Consider the following 22,422-nt stretch of genomic DNA (forward strand, 5'->3'; position numbering starts at 1 on the left):
TTCAGTTCCACGGTTTTTTTCCTTTGAATCAAAATTCAATCAAGTAGAGTCTTAAGTTAAATTATTTTCTTTGTAGTGAAAAGGCAGTTAGTTAGTTTATCAGAATCAAAGTCAAAGCCCGCATAATGGGCTTTGACTTTGTGACATAAAATGGAATTGTCGAAAAACGAATTTTATCTTGCTCTATTGCGTATGTTTATATAATTCAAATATAGAAAAAATATAAATATAGAGTTTTGCATCTTTCTATATCTCCCGAGAATTCTATTTTTACTAAAAATCCCTGTTCTTGGATCGGATTCTAACGAATCGAATCTTTCGACAATTTGTAATAAACTCTTTCTCAATTTGTAATAAACTCTTTCTTTATTAAATTCAAATTAGAAATTAAAATTAGAAGACAAGAACAATAGAATAATAATAATAAGAAAAGTAGGAATAAAGTAAGATAATAAAGAAAGTGGATTATCTTATCATACACCTATTTTATTTCATTTAGAAAGATGGGCAAGTCCCTTTATTTAATTCTACATTCCTTGCACTTATTAGATAAGATATATATATTAGATATATATACTCGCTTAGATATACTTAGTATTTAGATATACTTAGTATTTAGATATACTTAGTATAATATTTAGATATACTTAGTATTTAGATATACTTAGTATAATATTTAGATATACTTAGTATTTCGATATACTTAGTATAATATTTAGATATACTTAGTATAATATACGAATTATAATATAATTATTATAAGATATATTTATAACTAACTTTATAACTAACAATATAACAATAACAGGTACGAATATTAAATTGAGGTACCCATTTTATGACAATTCCCTCTATTTTTGTGCCTTTAGTAGGCCTAGTATTTCCGGCAATTGCAATGGCTTCTTTATCTTTGTATGTTCAAAAAACTAAGATTTTTTAGATTCGATGGGGCCAAGGCCAAGACCAAATCTTATCTATTTTTTTTTTCACGACTTAGATGCCACGGATATCTATTTAGTAGAATATTGTATAACATCCATCCGGCTTCCCCGAACATAAATGAAAAAGCTCCTCTTATGCATACGTAAACATGATATAGGGGTAAATGAATTATAGCAAGTGGATCGGTACCGGACGAATGTATGAAATTAAAGTCTATATATCTAGTAGATCTGTATAGGGGATCATATAAAGGGGATGATTTTAGATCTAAGCAATTTGATGAATTACTTCTAAAAGTTCATATCAAAATAGCACTAGTTGATGAGAGTTACTTCGGAAACAAAAAAAGTAAAGTCAAATTTTTTTGCTTATTTTCTCAATTCCAATAAAATGCAACTGGATCTAGTATGTATGAGTTGGCGATCAGAATCTATATGGATAGAATTTATAGTGGGGTCTCGAAAAACAAGCAATTTCTGCTGGGCCTTTATTCTTTTTTTTGGTTCATTAGGGTTTTTATTAGTTGGAACTTCTAGTTATCTTGGTAGGAATTTGATATCTTTATTTCCGTCTCAGCAAATAGTTTTTTTTCCACAAGGAATCGTGATGTCTTTCTATGGGATCGCGGGTCTCTTTATTAGTTCCTATTTGTGGTGCACGATTTTTTGGAATGTAGGTAGTGGTTATGATCGATTCGATAGAAAAGAGGGAATAGTATGTATTTTTCGTTGGGGTTTTCCTGGAAAAAATCGTCGCATCTTTCTACGATTCCTTATGAAAGATATTCAGTCCATCAGAATAGAAGTTAAAGAGGGTATTTATGCTCGGCGTGTCCTTTATATGGAAATCAGAGGCCAGGGGGCCGTTCCCTTGACTCGTACTGATGAGAATTTGACTCCACGAGAAATTGAGCAAAAAGCTGCTGAATTGGCCTATTTTTTGCGTGTACCGATTGAAGTCTTTTGAAATGAATTGCAGAATAAATGCTTTCTCGGCAGGAGGAAAAAACTCAAGACAAGAAGCCTCTTTTTTCTATAGCAGAACTAAACTGAAGTTTCTTAAGAATGCCCACTCGAACCAAAGAAGACGTATACGGAAGAGTCATAACATAAAACAAAACTGTTTTTTTTTTTTTGTCCACAAAAATTGTTTTTTATGCGTCTGTAAATGTAAAACCACTCAACTTAATTCAGTAACAAAACAAGCAAGAAATCGAAATAATGGATTCATCTCATATATCAAAGTATTTCGAAATATTTAACTTTTTATTTTCAATATTTGGAGTTGATACGTTAGATACAGATAGATTATATCTTGTAAATTTTCTCTACTTTCCTTTTGTCAATCAGCCCCTCCCCTTTTATCCTTTCTTTTGTGCTCCTTAAGAACTAAACAAGTAGATTTCTTTCTTATAACATAATGATAAATGTAATGATAACTTTTCTGTCTTTTTTTGTCACTCATTTTTGATCATCATAATATTTTTCATAATTTTTTTTTTTTCAATTATTCCCGGACTCTAGACTATATACAGTCTAGATAACCCGCGAAAATTTTTCGACATATTTGATTGATATCTTGATATAGACAGGGAGCTCCTTCGTCTCAAAATCTGAATAGAATAATCTTTATTATTTGAAGCGGTTCTTTCGGGCAGTTATCGAAAGAGGGCAATTGCTTCGAATTTGATCAATTGAGATATCTGGAAACAATAATATATATATATATTTCATTCGAACATTCGAATTCAAAGTGGATTCTTATTTTCTATTTCTGTACTCTTTTTAGATTCAAGGACTAAGCACTGAATCAAAAAAAAAAAAAACAGAGAATAGATTCATGGGCCCCTACCTTATAATTTATCTTATAATTTATAATATAATGAAAGTCATGCTTGATAGAAAGATTAGATCACATAAAGTCAACGAATGAGGTGGGTTCATTAACAATTCACAGATGAAAAAATGGCAAAAAAGAAAGCATTCACTCCCCTTCTATATTTTGCATCTATAGTATTTTTGCCCTGGTGGATCTCTCTCTCATTTAATAAAAGTCTGAAATCTTGGATTACTAATTGGTGGAATACTAGGCAATCCGAAACTTTTTTGAATGATATTCAAGAAAAAAGTATTCTAGAACAATTCATAGAAGTAGAGGAACTCCTCCTGTTGGACGAAATGATAAAAGAATACCCGGAAACACATCTACAAAAACTTCGTATAGGAATCCACAAAGAAACGATCCAATTGATCAAGATGCACAATGAGGATCGTATCCATACGATTTTGCACTTCTCGACAAATCTAATCTGTTTCGTTATTCTAAGTGGTTATTCTATTTTGGGTAATGAAGAACTTGTTATTCTTAACTCTTGGGTTCAAGAATTCCTATATAATTTAAGCGACACAATAAAAGCTTTTTCTATTCTTTTATTAACTGAGTTCTGTGTCGGATTCCATTCGCACCACGGTTGGGAACTAATGATTGGCTATATCTACAAAGATTTTGGATTTGCTCATAATGATCAAATTATATCTGTTCTTGCTTGTACCCTTCCAGTCATTCTAGATACAATTTTTAAATATTCGATCTTTCGTTATTTAAATCATGTATCGCCGTCACTTGTAGTTATTTATCATTCACTGACTGACTGAAAAATGATTCACGGATTCAATTAGAATCTTTCTTACTTTGTATATAAGCAAAGAATGCAAAGTCGTACTTACTTTACTCTTTCTACCCATCAGGGGAATACAATTCCTCCTCTATTTCAGTAAATTTTTTTTTTTTTCAGTAAAAGTAAATAGCAGAATCGTGGATAGGGAACTATACTAGTGACCTACCTAATTTTATTGTAGAAATTTTCGGGATCAATGATTGTACCATGCAAACTAGAAATACTTTTTCTTGGATAAAGGAGGAGATTACTCGATCCATTTCCGTATCGCTCATGATCTATATAATAACCGGGGCATCCATTTCAAATGCATATCCCATTTTTGCGCAGCAGGGGTATGAAAATCCACGAGAAGCAACTGGGCGTATTGTATGTGCCAATTGCCATTTAGCTAATAAACCCGTGGATATTGAGGTTCCACAAGCGGTACTTCCTGATACTGTATTTGAAGCGGTTGTTAGAATTCCTTATGATATGCAACTGAAACAAGTTCTTGCTAATGGTAAGAAAGGGGCTTTGAATGTGGGTGCTGTTCTTATTTTACCGGAGGGGTTTGAGTTAGCCCCACCTGATCGTATTTCGCCCGAGATGAAAGAAAAGATAGGCAATCTGTCTTTTCAGAACTACCGCCCCACTCAGAAAAATATTCTTGTGATAGGTCCTGTTCCTGGTCAAAAATATAGTGAAATCACCTTTCCTATTCTTTCCCCAGACCCTGCTAGTAATAAGGATGTTCATTTCTTAAAATATCCCATATACGTAGGCGGAAATAGGGGAAGGGGTCAGATTTATCCCGACGGGAACAAAAGTAACAATACAATTTATAATGCTACGGCAACAGGTATAGTAAGCAAAATCATACGAAAAGAAAAAGGGGGGTACGAAATAACCATAACGGATGCATTGGATGGACATCAAGTGGTTGATATTATCCCCCCAGGACCAGAACTTCTTGTTTCAGAGGGTGAATCTATCAAACTTGATCAACCATTAACAAGTAATCCTAATGTGGGTGGATTTGGTCAGGGGGATGCAGAAATAGTACTTCAAGATCCACTACGTGTCCAAGGCCTTTTGTTCTTCTTGGCATCTATTGTTTTTGCACAAATCTTTTTGGTTCTTAAAAAGAAACAATTTGAAAAGGTTCAAGTGTCCGAAATGAATTTCTAGATCCGTGGATTTATCAACATCAAATTTGTAAAAAAGAACAAATTCTTCCTGGCAATTAGGTTAGGTATGATGAAAAAAGTATGAAAAGTCTTTTGCTTGTTTATATTCTTTCTCTAGGAATTACTTTTACCGCATTCAAAATCTGTATATTGTGAAGAAGACTATTTGTCTTTACCCCTTCTTTTCTTTTTTCAATCTAAATGGGAGGGGTGTAATTATATCCCTATTGTCAGATTGAAATGTCACAGAATGGGTTTTGTTTTCTAAATTCAATTTGATTAGATACTAAACATAAGATAAGTAAGCGGAGAATAGAAAGGAAGGATAAATGAGGGGAACAAATAATTACAGGGAGTATTCTTCGTCTTCCTAGCCTTCGGCACAAGAAAAGGATGTGTAAAATTCCTTTTCTTGTGTCGAAATAATAACAATTCCGGATCCCATTCGTCAAAGATTTCTATTCTTAGTTTATATTTTTCCAGATTTTTCAGAACCCTTTATTTTTTTAGATTTACTTATAATAGATAATAGATTATAATAGATAATAGAATAAGTAATAAAGTAATCGAATAAGTAATAAGGATAATATAATAAGTATAAAATAAGTATAAATAAGTATAAAATAAGTATAAGTATAAATAAGTATAATATAATATAATAAGTAATGGACAACCAAAAAAAAGAGAAGGAATCCTTTTTTTTATAAATATAAAATAGAAGCAAGGCGATGAACTTATAAAAAAATTTCAAACTTTGATGAAATACTAAAATAAATAGAGTAAGGTTAGACTAGTCTAGAAAGGGTTTGCTTGATATCTGGTCGACAGAAAAAAAAAAGAAATATTAAAATTAAATATTAAAATATTAAAATTAAATATTAAAAAAAATTAAATATTAAAATTAAATATATATTGTGATTGTGTCATCCAGGAAAAGGAAATTGAGTGATTCCTTTTTTTCTTCTAACCTTGAAAGTATCGATAGATACTATCGAAGAACAGATGCTATGAATCAATTAATCGAGTTCATTTTTCAAAAACATCATCGGAAAAAGTGATCTATTTGTTGTCATTTATATTTATACGAACAAAATATTATGATCATTAAGAATTCAACGGGACCCCTCCTCGCGAATCAGACAAAGAAAGAGGAGGCGGGCCCCGTTGAGTTCTTACACTTTCATGCCTATAACTTAGTTCATCCCATTATTACATATTACAGGGACGAACCCAATCCAGAATATGAACCATAAAAGAAAATACCTATTAAACCGATCACAGGAATACCAGTTACCGTACCTATTATCCAAAGAGGAATCCTTCCAGTAGTATCGGCCATTTATCCCGCTTCCCTCCACATTTCATCAAGTGGTCATGCTAAAGACATAAACAGTCATAGATAATTATGAGATGCAATCCTTCCGAATGGGATAAGAGAATTCCTACTATTATTTAGTATTCTACTACTCTTTTTTTCTTAATTGAAGAAATAATTGGAAAATAAAACAGCAAGTACAAAAATGAGTAATAACCCCCAGTAGAGACTGGTACGATTCAATTCAACATTTTGTTCGTTCGGGTTTGATTGTGTCATAGCTCTATAATTAATTCGGATTAGGTTTATCGTTGGATGAACTGCATTGCTGATATTGACCCCAAAAAAGAAACGGTAGGTACAGCTAGTCCGTGAACAGCCAACCATCGCACTGTAAAAATTGGATAGGTTCGATCTATGGTCATTGGGTCCTCCTAAAAAGATCTACTAAATTCATCGAGTTGTTCCAAAGAATCAAAACGGCCGGTTATTAATGGAATTCCTTGTCGGCTCTCTGTAAAATACTCGTTTGGACGAGGGCTTCCAAACACATCATAAGCTAAACCTGTGCTGACGAATAACCAACCCGCAATGAATAGGGAAGGTATAGTAATACTATGAATGATCCAGTATCGAATACTGGTAATAATATCAGCAAAAGAACGTTCTCCTGTGCTTCCAGACATGCTGAGCTCCGCATATTCTTGTAGGGGATCGATTCCGTAAAAGATGAGATCAGTAAACGGAAATTCACTGAAATTCAATCTTTGTGAGATCGTCAATATTGTACCAAAGGTATTTTTAGAGTATACCGAATCAGTATAGCTATCCTTCTTCTGACACAGCAACGCAATTTCAAACAGTATATCGACATGAAGTGCTAGATAATTTCTTTCTTCTTCTTGCTTGTCGATGTATAACCACGTATCATGCGATAGAAAATTCCTCAAATTCCTGGAATATAATATAGGGGATTCTATTATTGGTTTGGGGCTAGAAACGGAAGATCAGGTAACCCGTGAATCCAACAAGTTTATAATAATTCATGAAGGAAATTATCATATTTCCGCAAGTCAATTAGATGCGAAATCTAAAAATTGACTTTTTTTCGTAATTGCATAAGAGGTTTTGTTTTTTGTTGTAAGCCCTCCTTTTTTTATTTTAAGGAATTGCTTAGTCGTCTAGTAACAAGTAAGAGTAGTCGATAGTATTAGATATAGATAAAAAAAAGAGCAAGGAATAAAAAAAAAATTCTACTAATCAATATTTGTGAGGCGGCCTTTCTTGTATTCTTGTATTAGATCCAAAGGTTTTTTCTTGACCTAACTACAAAGATGATGAATCTATTTCTTTTTCTTTTCTACTCTTGTCCTGCCGCTCTATTTTTGTGAATACCGTTTAGAATGATTGATGAATCAAAAAATTTCAATTGAACTTATTCTTTCAATTGGTATTTTTGCTTATCCCCGTCTCTTTTAAAAATTGAAACTTAGGTAAGTGCTTTATAAACATATGTATAAAAAGAACATATTTCATTTAGCTCCTTCATGCCTACTCTAACTAGTTATTTCGGTTTTTTACTAGCGGCTTTAACTATAACCTCAGCTCTATTTATTGGTCTGAGTAAGATACGACTTATTTGAAAATTAATTGAATGAACGAACAATTAATAAAAACAAAGTTTTCTGTCCTATTCCATATATTCTATAGTTCCTTACCGTGTTAATTATCAATTATTAGTTATTGATATTCATGGGCAATAGAGATTAATATTTAGGGATAGATATTACCTTTCTTTTTCTCCTTTCAAATAAATTGAAATGATTGAAGTTTTTCTATTTGGAATCGTCTTAGGTCTAATTCCTATTACTTTGGCTGGATTATTCGTAACCGCATATTTACAATACATACGTGGTGATCAGTTGGACCTTTGATTAATTAACATCTCTTTTTTTGACTGACCCCTTTAATTTTAATTTAATTAATTTAATTCAAGGAGGTCAAATTCGAATTGCTGTTCAATTTTTTTTTTTTTTTTTTTTTTTTCAGTTCGGTGTAATTTTCGACTTAACAAGAGCGGAATCACGCTCTGTAGGATTTGAACCTACGACATTGGGTTTTGGAGACCCACGTTCTACCGAACTGAACTAAGAGCGCTTTCTTATCATAATAAATAAGACTGTAAAAAAGAGGATTCTTTTATTTTATAACCCCAATACATCGTGCACACCTATACTATCATATATCATATATAATATGAGAAAATGATAGATTATGTATGCTTAATTTTAATCAATCTAAAACTAAAATGGCTCCCTCCTTACTGCTCAAAGGAGAAGTAATAGGTAGGGATGACAGGATTTGAACCCGTGACATTTTGTACCCAAAACAAACGCGCTACCAAGCTGCGCTACATCCCTTTCAATTGGCCTACGATGTTATTGTAGAGAATCCCTGTCTTGTTTTCCACACCCTTATTTCATCTATTGATATACAAAAATTATCTTTCCATTTCCTCTTTTTGGTCTCATATCATATAACAACCATATAATGAATAATAAATGAATCTTTTTGGCGGGAATTCTCAGGCAGAAAGGGACCTATTTTGCTGTTTTAAGAAAAGGAAAATCTTATCTATCGAATCATTGTACATTTAAATTTTAATTTTGAATTAGGAATTCCGGGTACAAATATACAAATACAAGTGGTCTTTAACCACACATACATGTGATTATATATGTATTACCATAATGTATGTAATACGATAAAGAAGGAGGATTTTAAATGCGAGATCTAAAAACATATCTTTCCGTAGCACCGGTACTAAGTACTCTCTGGTTCGGTTCTTTAGCGGGTTTATTGATAGAGATCAATCGTTTCTTCCCGGATGCGTTAACATTCCCTTTTTTTTAATTCTAGTTATTGTCGCGGGACGGGGTGAAAAAGATTAGATCGATATACAATCAAATATCTGTGACTAATCTCTCGCCCCCCCTTGACTTTAGTTGTTTTTAGAATTATAATTATATAAGAAATGAATTCTAATTATATAAGAAATAATTCTATTTAGTTTTTTTAGAATTCTAATTATATAAGAATTATATAAAATAAATAAGGAAGGTAGAACGAAAAAAGTGGATTGAACCTCAACAAAACTTGGGTTCAAGCTCCAATTAAATTACTAGTAGAGCGAAAAGAGAAATGTGGCTGGAACAACAGTATCCTACAAGATACTTAAAGAAAATACCGTACTGTGATTCTAAATCGAGTTAGAAATCATTGTATTACTTATTTACTATTAGTATAATACATATTGATTTACTATATTGATTGCAATTGATTGCAACGAAATCTTTCAGGATTTGGTTTTGAGTTAGCAACTTTTATTTATTTATTTTCATTCCTTTCTTCTTCACTTTTGATCGGAAAATAGAAGAGTTGGGTGAATTAAAAACTCAAAGGGGGTTCATGGCCAAGAGTAAAGATGTCCGAGTAACGATTATTTTGGAATGTACCAGTTGTGTTCGAAACGTCGTTAATAAGGAATCAACGGGCATTTCCAGGTATATTACTCAAAAAAATCGACACAATACGCCTAGTCGATTGGAATTGAAGAAATTCTGTTCCTATTGTTACAAACATACAATTCACGGGGAGATAAAGAAATAAATCGAATCAAGTACTCGTATGTCAACCCTTCCCGAGAATATGAGAAAATAGGACATTAGGTATTTAGGTAACATTAGGTATTTAGTATGAGAAAATAGGACATTAGGTATTCAGGTATAATAATATATATTATATAATATATTAAGTAATATTAAGTATATAATTAGTTAGATATAATATATAACTAATATATAACAAATATTTTATTTATATATTAGTCTATATTTGTATTTCCTTGTCTATTCCACGCTTTCTTTTTAAAGTGAAGTTTTTAGTTTTAAATTATTCGATATGCACGTTAATAAATTTTTAACCTTTTTAACCTGGTATATGATTGTATCAATATTCTTTTATTTTTTTTTATTCTATTTTTTATTTAGTTCTTATTTTTTTAATAATTTTTTTCTTTATTCTCGAGTCAATTATTTATTTTTTTAGTTTACCGTCTTCGAATGATTTTTAGTTTACAGTCTTCGAATGATTAGGAGTTGGATTTTCATTGATTAGGAATTAGATTTTTAATATCACTAACTATTTTTTTTTTTATTTTCTATTCGTGCATAATGATTATTTTAATATTGTTAATTTTAATATTGTTGTTAATTTTAATATTGTTAATATTGTATTATTTATTATATTGTATGATTTATTCATTACTATATTTTTTAGTTATTACTATATTTTGTATTTATTACTATATTTCATTATTTATTTCTTATTTTATTAATTATTTATTATTTTCGTGTCGGTTCTATATATATTTATAAATTATATTTATTTATTATTTATGTATTATCACAGTTATAGATATTTATTTAAATTATATTTATATATTAAATATATTAAAATATTAAATTATATTTATATTTTATATATTAAATATATTAAAATATGAAATTATATTTATATATATTTATAAATTATATTTATTTATTATTTATGTATTATCACAGTTATAGATATTTATTTAAATTATATTTATATATTAAATATATTAAAATATTAAATTATATTTATATTTTATATATTAAATATATTAAAATATGAAATTATATTTATATATTAAATATATTAAAATATGAAATTATATTTATATATTAAATATATTAAAATATGAAATTATATTTATATATTAAATATATTAAAATATGAAATTATATTTATATATTAAATATATTAAAATATGAAATTATATTTAAATAAATATCTATAAATAATATAATAATAAAATAAACTAATAAAATAAACAAATAAATAATAAATAAATAATTAAAATAAACTAATAAAATAAACAAATAAATAAGAAATAAATAATAAATAAATAATACAATAATAAAAAAAACAAAGCAAATCGTATTTATTCTATTAATTCTATAATTTGAATTTGATCCGATCAAAATAGGATTTTAGAAAAGGATAGGATAGGATTATTTTTAGAAATAAGGAATAAAGAAATGATGGATAAATACAAGCGATCTTTTCGTAGGCGTTTGCCCCCGATCCAATCGGGGGATCGAATTGATTATAGAAACATGAGTTTAATTAGTCGATTTATTAGTGAACAAGGAAAAATCTTATCTAGGCGAGTAAATAGATTGACTTTAAAACAACAACGATTAATTACTATTGCTATAAAACAAGCTCGTATTTTATCTTCGTTACCCTTTATTAATAATGAGAAACGATTTGAAAGAAGGGAGTCGACCGCTAGAACTAGAACCAGAAATGAGAAACGATTTGAAAGAAGAGAGTCGACCGCTAGAACTACTGCTCTTAGAACCAGAAATAAATAGGCTTACCCTTCAATTGACTCAAAATTATCAAACGTAGACTGATGCTTTATTCAAAAAATCTGATAATCAAAATTGTCGTGTCGTAAGAAAAAAGAAATAAATAAAAGAATCGAATCGGGTTGGGGAAGAAAAATAAATTTTTTTTTTTTTTATTGAGCGTCTTCGCTCATCTTGTTTTCTTGTTTTGATGACCTTATCAGAATTTTTTTATCATATTAATTTCTACTCTACCTCCCTCGAGTTCATTCTCGAGGGAACCCCATTTCATTTAAAGCATTTCGGTGGATTCCTTCCGATCTCCTTATTTTATAATCTCGTTGGAAATCATATAAAGACAATTCCTATTTGAGATAGCTATTTGTGCAAGTATTTTACGATTAAGAAGCAACTGTTTCTTGTACCGATTTTTTATTAATCTACTATAATTATAGGATACCCCCATTCCTCGAATTCCTGCATTTATTCGAGTGATCCACAAACGACGAAAATATCTTTTTTTCCTATCTCTATCCCGATCAGCCGAAACCAAAGCTCTTACTCTTTGTCTCCGAGCTATATATCCCTCTTTCATTCTGGTCATTGAATAAAAGAAATTTTGATGAATAACTAATTCTTTCTTTCAGTTATTCTTTTCTAGTCTATTAATAACAAAACGGATTCTTCCAATGTATATAAATAAAAATTCCAATGGCTTTTGCTACTATAACCGTCCCGCCCACGATTTTTCCTTTTTTCTAGGCATTTCATTTCGCCTTGAAATAAGAAATTGTATTGATACTAGGTATCAAAAAAAGCATATTAACTAAAATAAAGGAGTAAATAGAAATGGATAAATAAATAGTGGGTTCCATCGTTTCTATGGTTACTTCTTAAACGGTGAGGTCCCCTCTATACACCGGAGCTCATTCCTTCATTTAACATTTAATTGGTAACTTGTACAGTTCACACTCTTCGGCTCTACTCATAAATTTTTCAGTAATAGATCTTTCACAACGAGATCTATCTTATACAGTAACGGTATGTAATTAGGAGGATTAATTGGGTAGCTGACCCTGTTAGTCCGTTCTTTGCAAGAGTCGAAGCATAATCTTTTTGCTTTTTAAATAGGATTTTCCCCGCTTAATGGATAAGCATTTGCTACCAATGGGGAATTTTTAAAAAATTCCAAGATTGGATTTGCGCCAATGGAAACCATAAATTTCATACACAATAGAAGGATATGGTAGATCTATCTTTTTTAGATAGTGAACGGAAGAACCCCATTCTATTCACTGGTACTGATCGTTGATACTGAAAAATTGTTTCCTTTTTCTCAGCCCATGATCTGAACAAGTCGCACATACACCCTAGTACATCTTCCTCGGCGCTGAGGACATCCCCGAAGAGCAGGGGCTTTCGTGACATTTCTAATTGGCTGTCTTGCATTTCTAATAAGTTGTTTAATAGTTGGCATGCTGAATCATATACAATCATATACATAATAGACTGGTTTAGATCGATCCTAACCAGATGATTATGAATTACTTCTTTTTCTCTTTAATAGATTAATAAAATATTAATCTATTAAAGAGAAAAAGAAGGAAAGGAATAAGAGGGATTAAATCAATCTAAATCAAAATTAAATGGTGTTCCATTGTCGTCAAATGGTGGTCTTCCATTGCCATTGTCGTCAAATGGTGGTCTTCCATTGCCATTGTCGTCAAATGGTGGTCTTCCATTGCCATTGTCGTCAAATGGTGGTCTTCCATTGCCATTGTCGTCAAATGGTGGTCTTCCATTGCCATTGTCGTCAAATGGTGGTCTTCCATTGCCATTGTCGTCAAATGGTGGTCTTCCATTGCCATTGTCGTCAAATGGTGGTCTTCCATTGCCATTGTCGTCAAATGGTGGTCTTCCATTGCCATTGTCGTTAACTAGTCTCCATTTTTTATTCACTATAGGTTTGTTATTCACTATAGGTTTGTTATTCACTATAGGTTTGTTATTCACTATAGGTTTTTCATTCACTATAGGTTTTTCATTCACTATAGGTTTTTCATTCACTATAGGTTTTTCATTCACTATAGGTTTGTTATTCACTATAGGTTTTTCATTCACTATAGGTTTTTCATTCACTATAGGTTTTTCATTCACTATAGGTTTTTCATTCACTATAGGTCTCGATTCTGTACGCACTATATGATCCACAATTCCATGATCTTTGGCTTCTTTTGCTGACATAAAATTATCTCTTTCCATGTCTTTGTTTATAACCCATCGGGGCTGGCCCGTTCTTTGTACATAAGCCTCTATGATGTCTTCTTGCATTTTCATTACTTCGTCTGTTTCCATGACCCAGTCTTTGAAGCCATCATCCTTAAGCATACTAATAGGTTGATGGATCATTACCCTGATGATATAACATACTTCTAACTCACATAATGAGGCGAGAAGAATAGCTATAGAATTGAACAACCGTACAGGCATTTTTTGCGCATTGCATACGGCTTTACAATTGCATACGGCTTTACAATGGAATTCTCTTTTTTCTTTCATCGAAAAAAAGAGAAAATATAGAGTCTATTAGACCCAGATTAATAAATAATCCAATTACCATCCTTCTTTTTCTTTTTTTTTCGGAAAAGTTTAAAAATACTATGATGGCTCCGTTGCTTTATATATTTATTTCGTCTGTGATTCAGCAATCCCAAAGTTTCTTTTTTTTTTTGAAAAAAAAAAAAGAAAGAAAAAAAATAGTCTTTTTTTTTTTCGTACTCTTTCATAACATAAATATTGTTAATAGCCTCTGGTAGGAAAAGAAAAAAAGTTTGTGACGCCTGAGATGGGCCCACGATAGCTAAGATCAAATTGGAAATGCCCCTTCTCTCATACTACTCTTTCGATACATAATCTAATATTTTTTTTTGAAAAAAAAAAAAAGAAATAAAAAAAAAATTTCATATCGAATTCAAAGTGCCATGCTATTATTACTTACTAATTCATATTTCATATGGCGAAGGCATAGTCTTCTTTTTTCTTTCCATCAATAATAAAAAAAAAAAACTCATTGGCGCCGAGCGTGAGGGAATGCTCTGCGTTTGGTAATTTCTCCTCCGACCAAGAGAAAAGCTGCGATTGAAGCGGTCAATCCCATGGCTAGTGTATGCACATCTGGTTCCACTGCTTGCATAGTATCAAAAAGAGATAATCCAGATACTATCCCTCCGCCAGGAGAGTTTATAAAAAAAAACAGGTCTCGGCTATTACTCTCTATACTGAGATAGATCATAATACCCGCAAGTTGATTCGAGGTCTGGATATCAAGCTCTTTGCCCAAAAAAAGCAATCTTTCTCGATAAATTCGGTTGATTAGGATAAAATTGTATCCCTTAGTAGCCGTACAGGCACCTTTTGATGCATACGGTTCAACAAAAATTGCGAAAAAAAATCAATGTGTAGATTCCAGCCATCCTTTGTTTTTTCTAGTCGGACCTTTCTAACTTCTAATTTCTAATGAAGGGGCTTTTTCTTACATTTTTTAAATAAAATGAAATTTAAAATTAAATTAAAGAAAGATGAGTTTTGGCCCGTTTTCCTATAATATAGAAAAAATTCGCTAAACTTATTGCACAAACTTTTCATTGATCCATTTTTTTTTCATTGCGATTCAATCCAAATCACGATGTCATTTTCTTGTTCCTGAATGGGGTTCGTCAATTTTTTATTCAATTTTTTTAGGTTTATGCTCTACTCCGAGTAAAGATCTGCCCGATTTTTATTTGCACATATAGGACAAATGACCCAATACCACGTCTTTTTGCTATGATTTCATTTCCTTTTTTTATTTTAATTTAATTCCTTTTTCTTTCATGTTTTTCGCCAAATATTCAACGTATTTCCCATATTATTCGATTGATTAACAGTTTGAAATCGCTCTTATTTATAATTAAAAAAAAAAAGAAAAATTATGATTATGATATAGGTGGTAATCATAAATATATTACCAATTGGGTTTTTTCTAAACGGAGCCTGGATACTTCATTTTATCAGTCCAACCAAGCCAACCATAAATCATTCTAATTGAAAATATTAATCTGGATACACCCCCATGAAATGGATCTCTAATTGCACTTCATTACACTTCCCGCTACAAATTTTTGATAATTCAATCAATCTTTTTGGGGCGAAACAGGGGATATCTCGATCGGGCGAGAGAACGGGGGAATCCCATATGACCCAATATATTTGACAAGTCGCACTATATGTCAACCCAGCTTGCATCGTTATCTCCCGGAACTTGAAAAGGAACTTTTGGAATACCAACAGGCATAAAGTAAAAAGAATGTAAAATTATATTTCGCTTTGATTGTGGAAGCGTAATACGTAATGTAATACGTAATAATGGTCTTATCTTAATAATATGTAATATTATATTTCACTTTGATTGTGGAAGCGTAATACGTAATGTAATACGTAATAATGGTCTTATCTTAATAATATGTAATATTATAATATGTAATATTATATTTCACTTTGATTGTGGAAGCGTAATACGTAATGTAATACGTAATAATGGTCTTATCTTAATAATATGTAATATTATAATATGTAATATTATATTTCACTTTGATTGTGGAAGCGTAATACGTAATGTAATACGTAATAATGGTCTTATCTTAATAATATGTAATAATGGTCTTAATAATATGGGCCTTTATCATATTTTATACATAGATAGACTAAGGCCATAAAATAAAGAAAGGCGGAATGAATGAAAGAGAATTCTTACGAATAGGTCCTTTGAATGATGAACAAATAGGGATGCATTCATTCATAAAAAATAGGATCAACCCCCATTGCGTATTGATACTTATCGAGTATAGAATAGATCTGCTTCTCTTTTTTCTTCTGAGCCGAATTCTTCCCTTATTACTAATGGAATAGAACAAACATTAATCCTTTCTCCGAAAGAATCCACCGAAAAGGGGAGGTATTCCAATGCAATAAAGTTACATAGTGTCTATTTTTCGTTGATTTGATAAAGGGGTATTTCCATGGGTTTGCCTTGGTATCGTGTTCATACTGTCGTATTGAATGATCCCGGTCGCTTGCTTTCTGTTCATATAATGCATACAGCTCTGGTTGCTGGTTGGGCCGGTTCAATGGCTCTATATGAATTAGCTGTTTTTGATCCCTCCGATCCCGTTCTTGATCCAATGTGGAGACAAGGTATGTTCGTTATACCCTTCATGACTCGTTTAGGAATAACCAATTCATGGGGCGGTTGGAGTATTACGGGGCGGACTATAACAAATCCGGGTATTTGGAGTTACGAAGGTGTGGCCGGAGCACATATTGTGTTTTCTGGCTTGTGCTTCTTGGCAGCTATCTGGCATTGGGTATATTGGGATCTAGAAATTTTTTGTGATGAGCGCACAGGAAAACCCTCTTTGGATTTGCCCAAGATTTTTGGAATTCATTTATTTCTCTCAGGAGTGGCTTGCTTTGGCTTTGGCGCATTTCATGTAACAGGATTGTATGGTCCTGGAATATGGGTGTCCGACCCTTATGGACTAACCGGAAAGGTACAACCTGTAAATCCAGCGTGGGGCGTGGAAGGTTTTGATCCTTTTGTTCCGGGAGGAATAGCCTCTCATCATATTGCAGCAGGGACATTGGGCATATTAGCGGGCTTATTCCATCTTAGTGTCCGTCCGCCCCAACGTTTATACAAAGGATTACGTATGGGAAATATTGAAACCGTCCTTTCCAGTAGTATAGCTGCTGTCTTTTTTGCAGCTTTTGTTGTTACTGGAACTATGTGGTATGGTTCAGCAACTACCCCCATCGAATTATTTGGTCCTACTCGTTATCAATGGGATCAAGGATACTTCCAGCAAGAAATATATCGAAGGGTTAGTGCTGGGTTAGCCGAAAATCAAAGTTTATCAGAAGCTTGGTCTAAAATTCCTGAAAAATTAGCTTTTTATGATTACATTGGCAATAATCCGGCAAAAGGAGGATTATTCAGAGCGGGTTCAATGGACAACGGGGATGGAATAGCCGTTGGGTGGTTAGGACACCCTATCTTTAGAGATAAAGAAGGGCGTGAACTTTTTGTACGTCGTATGCCTACTTTTTTTGAAACATTTCCGGTTGTTTTGGTAGACGGAGACGGAATTGTTAGAGCGGATGTTCCTTTTAGAAGGGCAGAATCGAAGTATAGTGTCGAACAAGTAGGTGTAACTGTTGAGTTCTATGGTGGCGAACTCAATGGAGTGAGTTATAGTGATCCTGCTACTGTGAAAAAATATGCTAGACGTGCTCAATTGGGTGAAATTTTTGAATTAGATCGTGCTACTTTGAAATCCGATGGTGTTTTTCGTAGCAGTCCAAGGGGTTGGTTTACTTTTGGGCATGCTTCGTTTGCTTTGCTTTTCTTCTTCGGACACATTTGGCATGGTGCTAGAACCCTGTTCAGAGATGTTTTTGCCGGTATTGATCCAGATTTGGATGCTCAAGTGGAATTTGGAGCATTCCAAAAACTTGGAGATCCAACTACAAGAAGACAAGTAGTCTGATGCAAGATTGCTTTGTTATTTTTCGCTTCTATTTTCTGTTTGTGATTTGACATAGGCTGCTGTAAAAATCTTGATTAAAATCGCTGCCTTTTCTTTGATTCTTGTTCTTTCGTTATTTTATTCGGGAGATGATTCTAAATAAATAGGTACGGAAGCTATAATTGTAAACCACGATCGAATTTATGGAAGCATTGGTTTATACATTCCTCTTAGTATCTACTCTAGGGATAATTTTTTTCGCTATCTTTTTTCGAGAACCGCCTAAAGTTCCAACTAAAAAAATGAAATGATTTTTCATTATCTCAATTGAAGTAATGAGCCTCCCAATATTATATTGGGAGGCTCATTACTTCAATTAGTCCCCGTGTTCCTCGAATGGATCCCTTAATTGTTGAGAGGGTTGCCCAAAGGCAGTATATAAGGCGTACCCAGTAAAACTTACAAGTAAACCAGATATAGAGATGGCGACTAAAGTTGCTGTTTCCATTATTATATAATTATATAAATAATATATATAAATATAAATATAAATAATATAAATATAAATATAATTTCAAGATCACAATGGATCTATGATAAGATCGTTTATTTACAGCGGAATGATATACAAAGTCAACAGATCTCACTGAATACAAAATAAGATTTATGGCTACACAAACCGTTGAGGGTAGTTCTAGATCTGGTCCAAGACGAACTGTTGTAGGGGATTTTTTGAAACCATTGAATTCGGAATATGGTAAAGTAGCTCCTGGATGGGGAACGACTCCTTTGATGGGTGTCGCAATGGCTTTATTTTCGATATTCTTATCTATTATTTTGGAGATTTATAATTCTTCCGTTTTACTGGATGGAATTTCGCTGAATTAGATTCACAAGAACCACGAAGCCTCGCTTTTCAATACAAAAAGTGAAACTTTTAGTTCTCGGATTTTTTTTAGCCCATTCTATTTTGGTAGTTCGACCGCGAAATTTTTTTTGTTTCTGTATTTCCGGAATATGAGTGTGTGACTTGTTATAATTGATCCTATTGATAGTACAGAAAATGGGTCTGTCCTCTTGATCGAGATAGTTTTATCCCGTCGGATAGCCATTCTAGTATCTGGAGCACGGAATATATGAAATGGATCACGAAGTATTCGAACTATGATTCATACTTAATATTCAAACCTCGCGGCCGGACTCAAAAAAAAAAAAAATTTTCAAAGAAAGAGGTTTTTTATTTATAAATCGAGAAATTTTTTCTTCTTTCAAACTCTCATTTAGTTTATGCTTATTTTGATCAAAGGACAAACCTTTCTTTTCTTTGTATTTTTATTTATTATATCTATTCTATTCATTGAATAAGTGATGATCCAATAATTCTTACTCAAAGAATCTTTGGACTTAGTTTGAAGGTTTTATTGAATCATCGCGGTTCTGGTATGAATCTGAAGTTTCAATTGATTCATAGGGTCTTAACAAGAGAATTCCTATTAAAAATAAAGAAAACAAGAATAAAGCCACATTCCATATAAATAACAAATCAAAGCAAAGAAAAAGAAAAGAAATAAGTAGGTAAATAGAAGATTCAAGAGGCCTGATCAACATAAAGACGAATGCGCCGACTTGATTTTTTGGCATTATAATTACAACTACAAAAAAGAGCTTTCGGATTTTTACTCTTTTGTGTCTTCAGATAAAATTGAATGAAAAGATTAAGAAGTTTCAAACTTTCTATTCCATATCCGTTTCAGCTATTATTTGGGTGTTTTTGTTTGAGCTGTACGAGATGAAATTCTCATATACGGTTCTCAGGGGGGGAGTCCTCTTGGTTTACCTATCTCAATAAAGTCTATGATTGGTTCGAAGAACGCCTCGAGATTCAGGCGATTGCAGATGATATAACTAGTAAATATGTTCCTCCTCATGTTAACATATTTTATTGTCTAGGAGGAATTACGCTTACTTGTTTTTTGGTACAAGTAGCTACAGGATTTGCTATGACTTTTTACTATCGTCCAACCGTTACTGAGGCTTTTACTTCTGTTCAATACATAATGACTGAAGCTAACTTTGGTTGGTTAATCCGATCAGTTCATCGATGGTCGGCAAGTATGATGGTCTTAATGATGATCCTGCACGTATTTCGTGTCTATCTCACTGGTGGTTTTAAAAAACCTCGCGAATTGACTTGGGTTACAGGCGTGGTTCTGGCTGTGTTGACTGCATCTTTTGGTGTAACAGGTTATTCCTTACCTTGGGACCAAATTGGTTATTGGGCAGTCAAAATCGTAACAGGCGTTCCGGAAGCTATTCCGGTAATAGGATCGCCTTTGGTAGAGTTATTGCGTGGAAGTGCTAGTGTGGGACAATCCACTTTGACCCGTTTTTATAGTTTACACACTTTTGTATTACCCCTTCTTACTGCTGTATTTATGTTAATGCATTTCCTAATGATACGTAAGCAAGGCATTTCTGGTCCTTTATAGAGAATATAGACCATAGCTATATTGTAACCAATCATTTATCTTATTACTTGCCAATCATTTATCTTATTACTTGGGGGAGGAACAATAGTATTTCATTGCTACAAATATGGATTGTTGAAAAAAAAAAAAAAATAAGACATGTATTTGGATATTTCCTTTCAACTCCACAATATTCTATTATTTATTTGATATGACATGAATAGTTGAAGGGAATTCCCCGAAGAGAAAATGGATTATGGGAGTGTGTGACTTGAACTATTGATTGGGCCATGCAGAAATATGCCTTTATCTGCTACATTGGAATTCACAACCAAATGTGTCTTTGTTCCAACCACCGTGTAAGCCCCATACAAAGGATAGGCTGGTTCGCTTGAAGAGAATCTTTTCTATGATCAGACCTGACGATGTCGTGTATGAACAGGGCTCCGTAAGATCCAGTAGAATAAGTGATTTGGCATAATGCAAATTAGATTTTATTTATTTATTTTTATTTTTTTTTTACTTTCTTATCTTAATAGTATGAAAATACATTCATTTCTTCTGCATCGACCCGATTTATTATTATTATACTATCGGAGTGAAACAAGGGATCTAAAGAAGAGCAAAGGCTAGACTATATTAGTAACAAGTAAATCCTTTGTATGTAAAAAATCTCGATATATTTTTGGGATAAAGGTGAATCGCAAGGCCTAAGACGACCCAGAAAGCACTTGATCACGATCAACTTTGTACGCCTACTTGGGTATTGAGCATTTACCTGTAAAAATGGCATTCCTTGGAATGTATAGTTGCAACTTCGTAAAATGGAATCAGGTAACTTTTTTCTTACATATGAAATCATTCATATATGTGTGGATAACATATAGATTCATTTTATATGTATCCGTTTGTATCCATTTGATTCGATTGATTTTTGCTTGAGCCGGATGATGAAAAATTATCATGTCCGGTTCCTTCGGGGGATGGATCTAGAAAAATTCACCTATCCTAATAACAAAAAAACCTGACTTGAACGATCCTGTATTAAGAGCTAAATTAGCTAAAGGTATGGGTCATAATTATTATGGGGAACCCGCATGGCCCAATGATCTTTTATATATTTTTCCAGTAGTAATTCTCGGTACTATTGCTTGTAACGTAGGCTTAGCGGTTCTAGAACCTTCAATGATTGGTGAACCCGCGGATCCATTTGCAACTCCTTTGGAAATATTACCTGAATGGTATTTCTTTCCTGTATTTCAAATACTTCGTACAGTACCTAACAAGTTATTGGGTGTTCTTTTAATGGTTTCAGTACCTGCGGGATTATTAACAGTACCTTTTTTGGAAAATGTTAATAAATTCCAAAATCCATTTCGTCGTCCAGTAGCGACAACCGTTTTTTTGATTGGTACTGCGGTGGCCCTTTGGTTGGGTATTGGAGCAACATTACCGATTGATAAATCCCTAACTTTAGGTCTTTTTTAAATTGAATCAATTTTAAAATAAAATATCATGATGTGCGTATCTAGGGAGTAGTCACTTCAAAGTCAAAGTGAATTCTCCCTAGATACATTTATTCAATTCTGGTCCCAATATATGGATTGTGCTGAAGGTTCAAAATCCATTTTCGTTTTTTTTTTTTTTTTCTAATTTTCTAAAGTAAAAAAAAAAAAAATGAAATAAATCCTAAATCCAATGGATTTAAAATTTTGGTAAATCAATTTCGCAATGCTTTTCTACTTCTTTTCTAGAATGCCCAATATTTGTTTTACATCTTCTATGCGAAAGTGTTCAATTTTCATAAGGTCTTCTTGACTGTTATTCAAAAGGTCCAATAATGTATGTAT

The 22,422-nt window shown here is 32.4% G+C and overlaps 1 protein-coding gene across 1 annotated transcript; it reads left to right on the forward strand.

The window, feature by feature from the left end:
* Positions 1-18,726: 18,726 nt before the first annotated feature.
* On the forward strand, positions 18,727-20,836 carry LOC149509687 (cytochrome b6). The gene is made up of 2 exons (XM_089757679.1): positions 18,727-19,127; positions 19,952-20,836. The coding sequence occupies exons 1-2, from the start codon at positions 19,122-19,124 to the stop codon at positions 20,591-20,593; spliced, it is 648 nt and encodes a 215-aa protein (XP_089613805.1). The 5' UTR covers positions 18,727-19,121; the 3' UTR covers positions 20,594-20,836.
* Positions 20,837-22,422: the final 1,586 nt, after the last annotated feature.

Source organism: Durio zibethinus, unplaced genomic scaffold (assembly GCF_047325235.1).
Source record: "Durio zibethinus cultivar Kanyao isolate XHJ-2024 unplaced genomic scaffold, ASM4732523v1 HiC_scaffold_127, whole genome shotgun sequence".
NCBI lineage: Eukaryota > Viridiplantae > Streptophyta > Magnoliopsida > Malvales > Malvaceae > Durio > Durio zibethinus.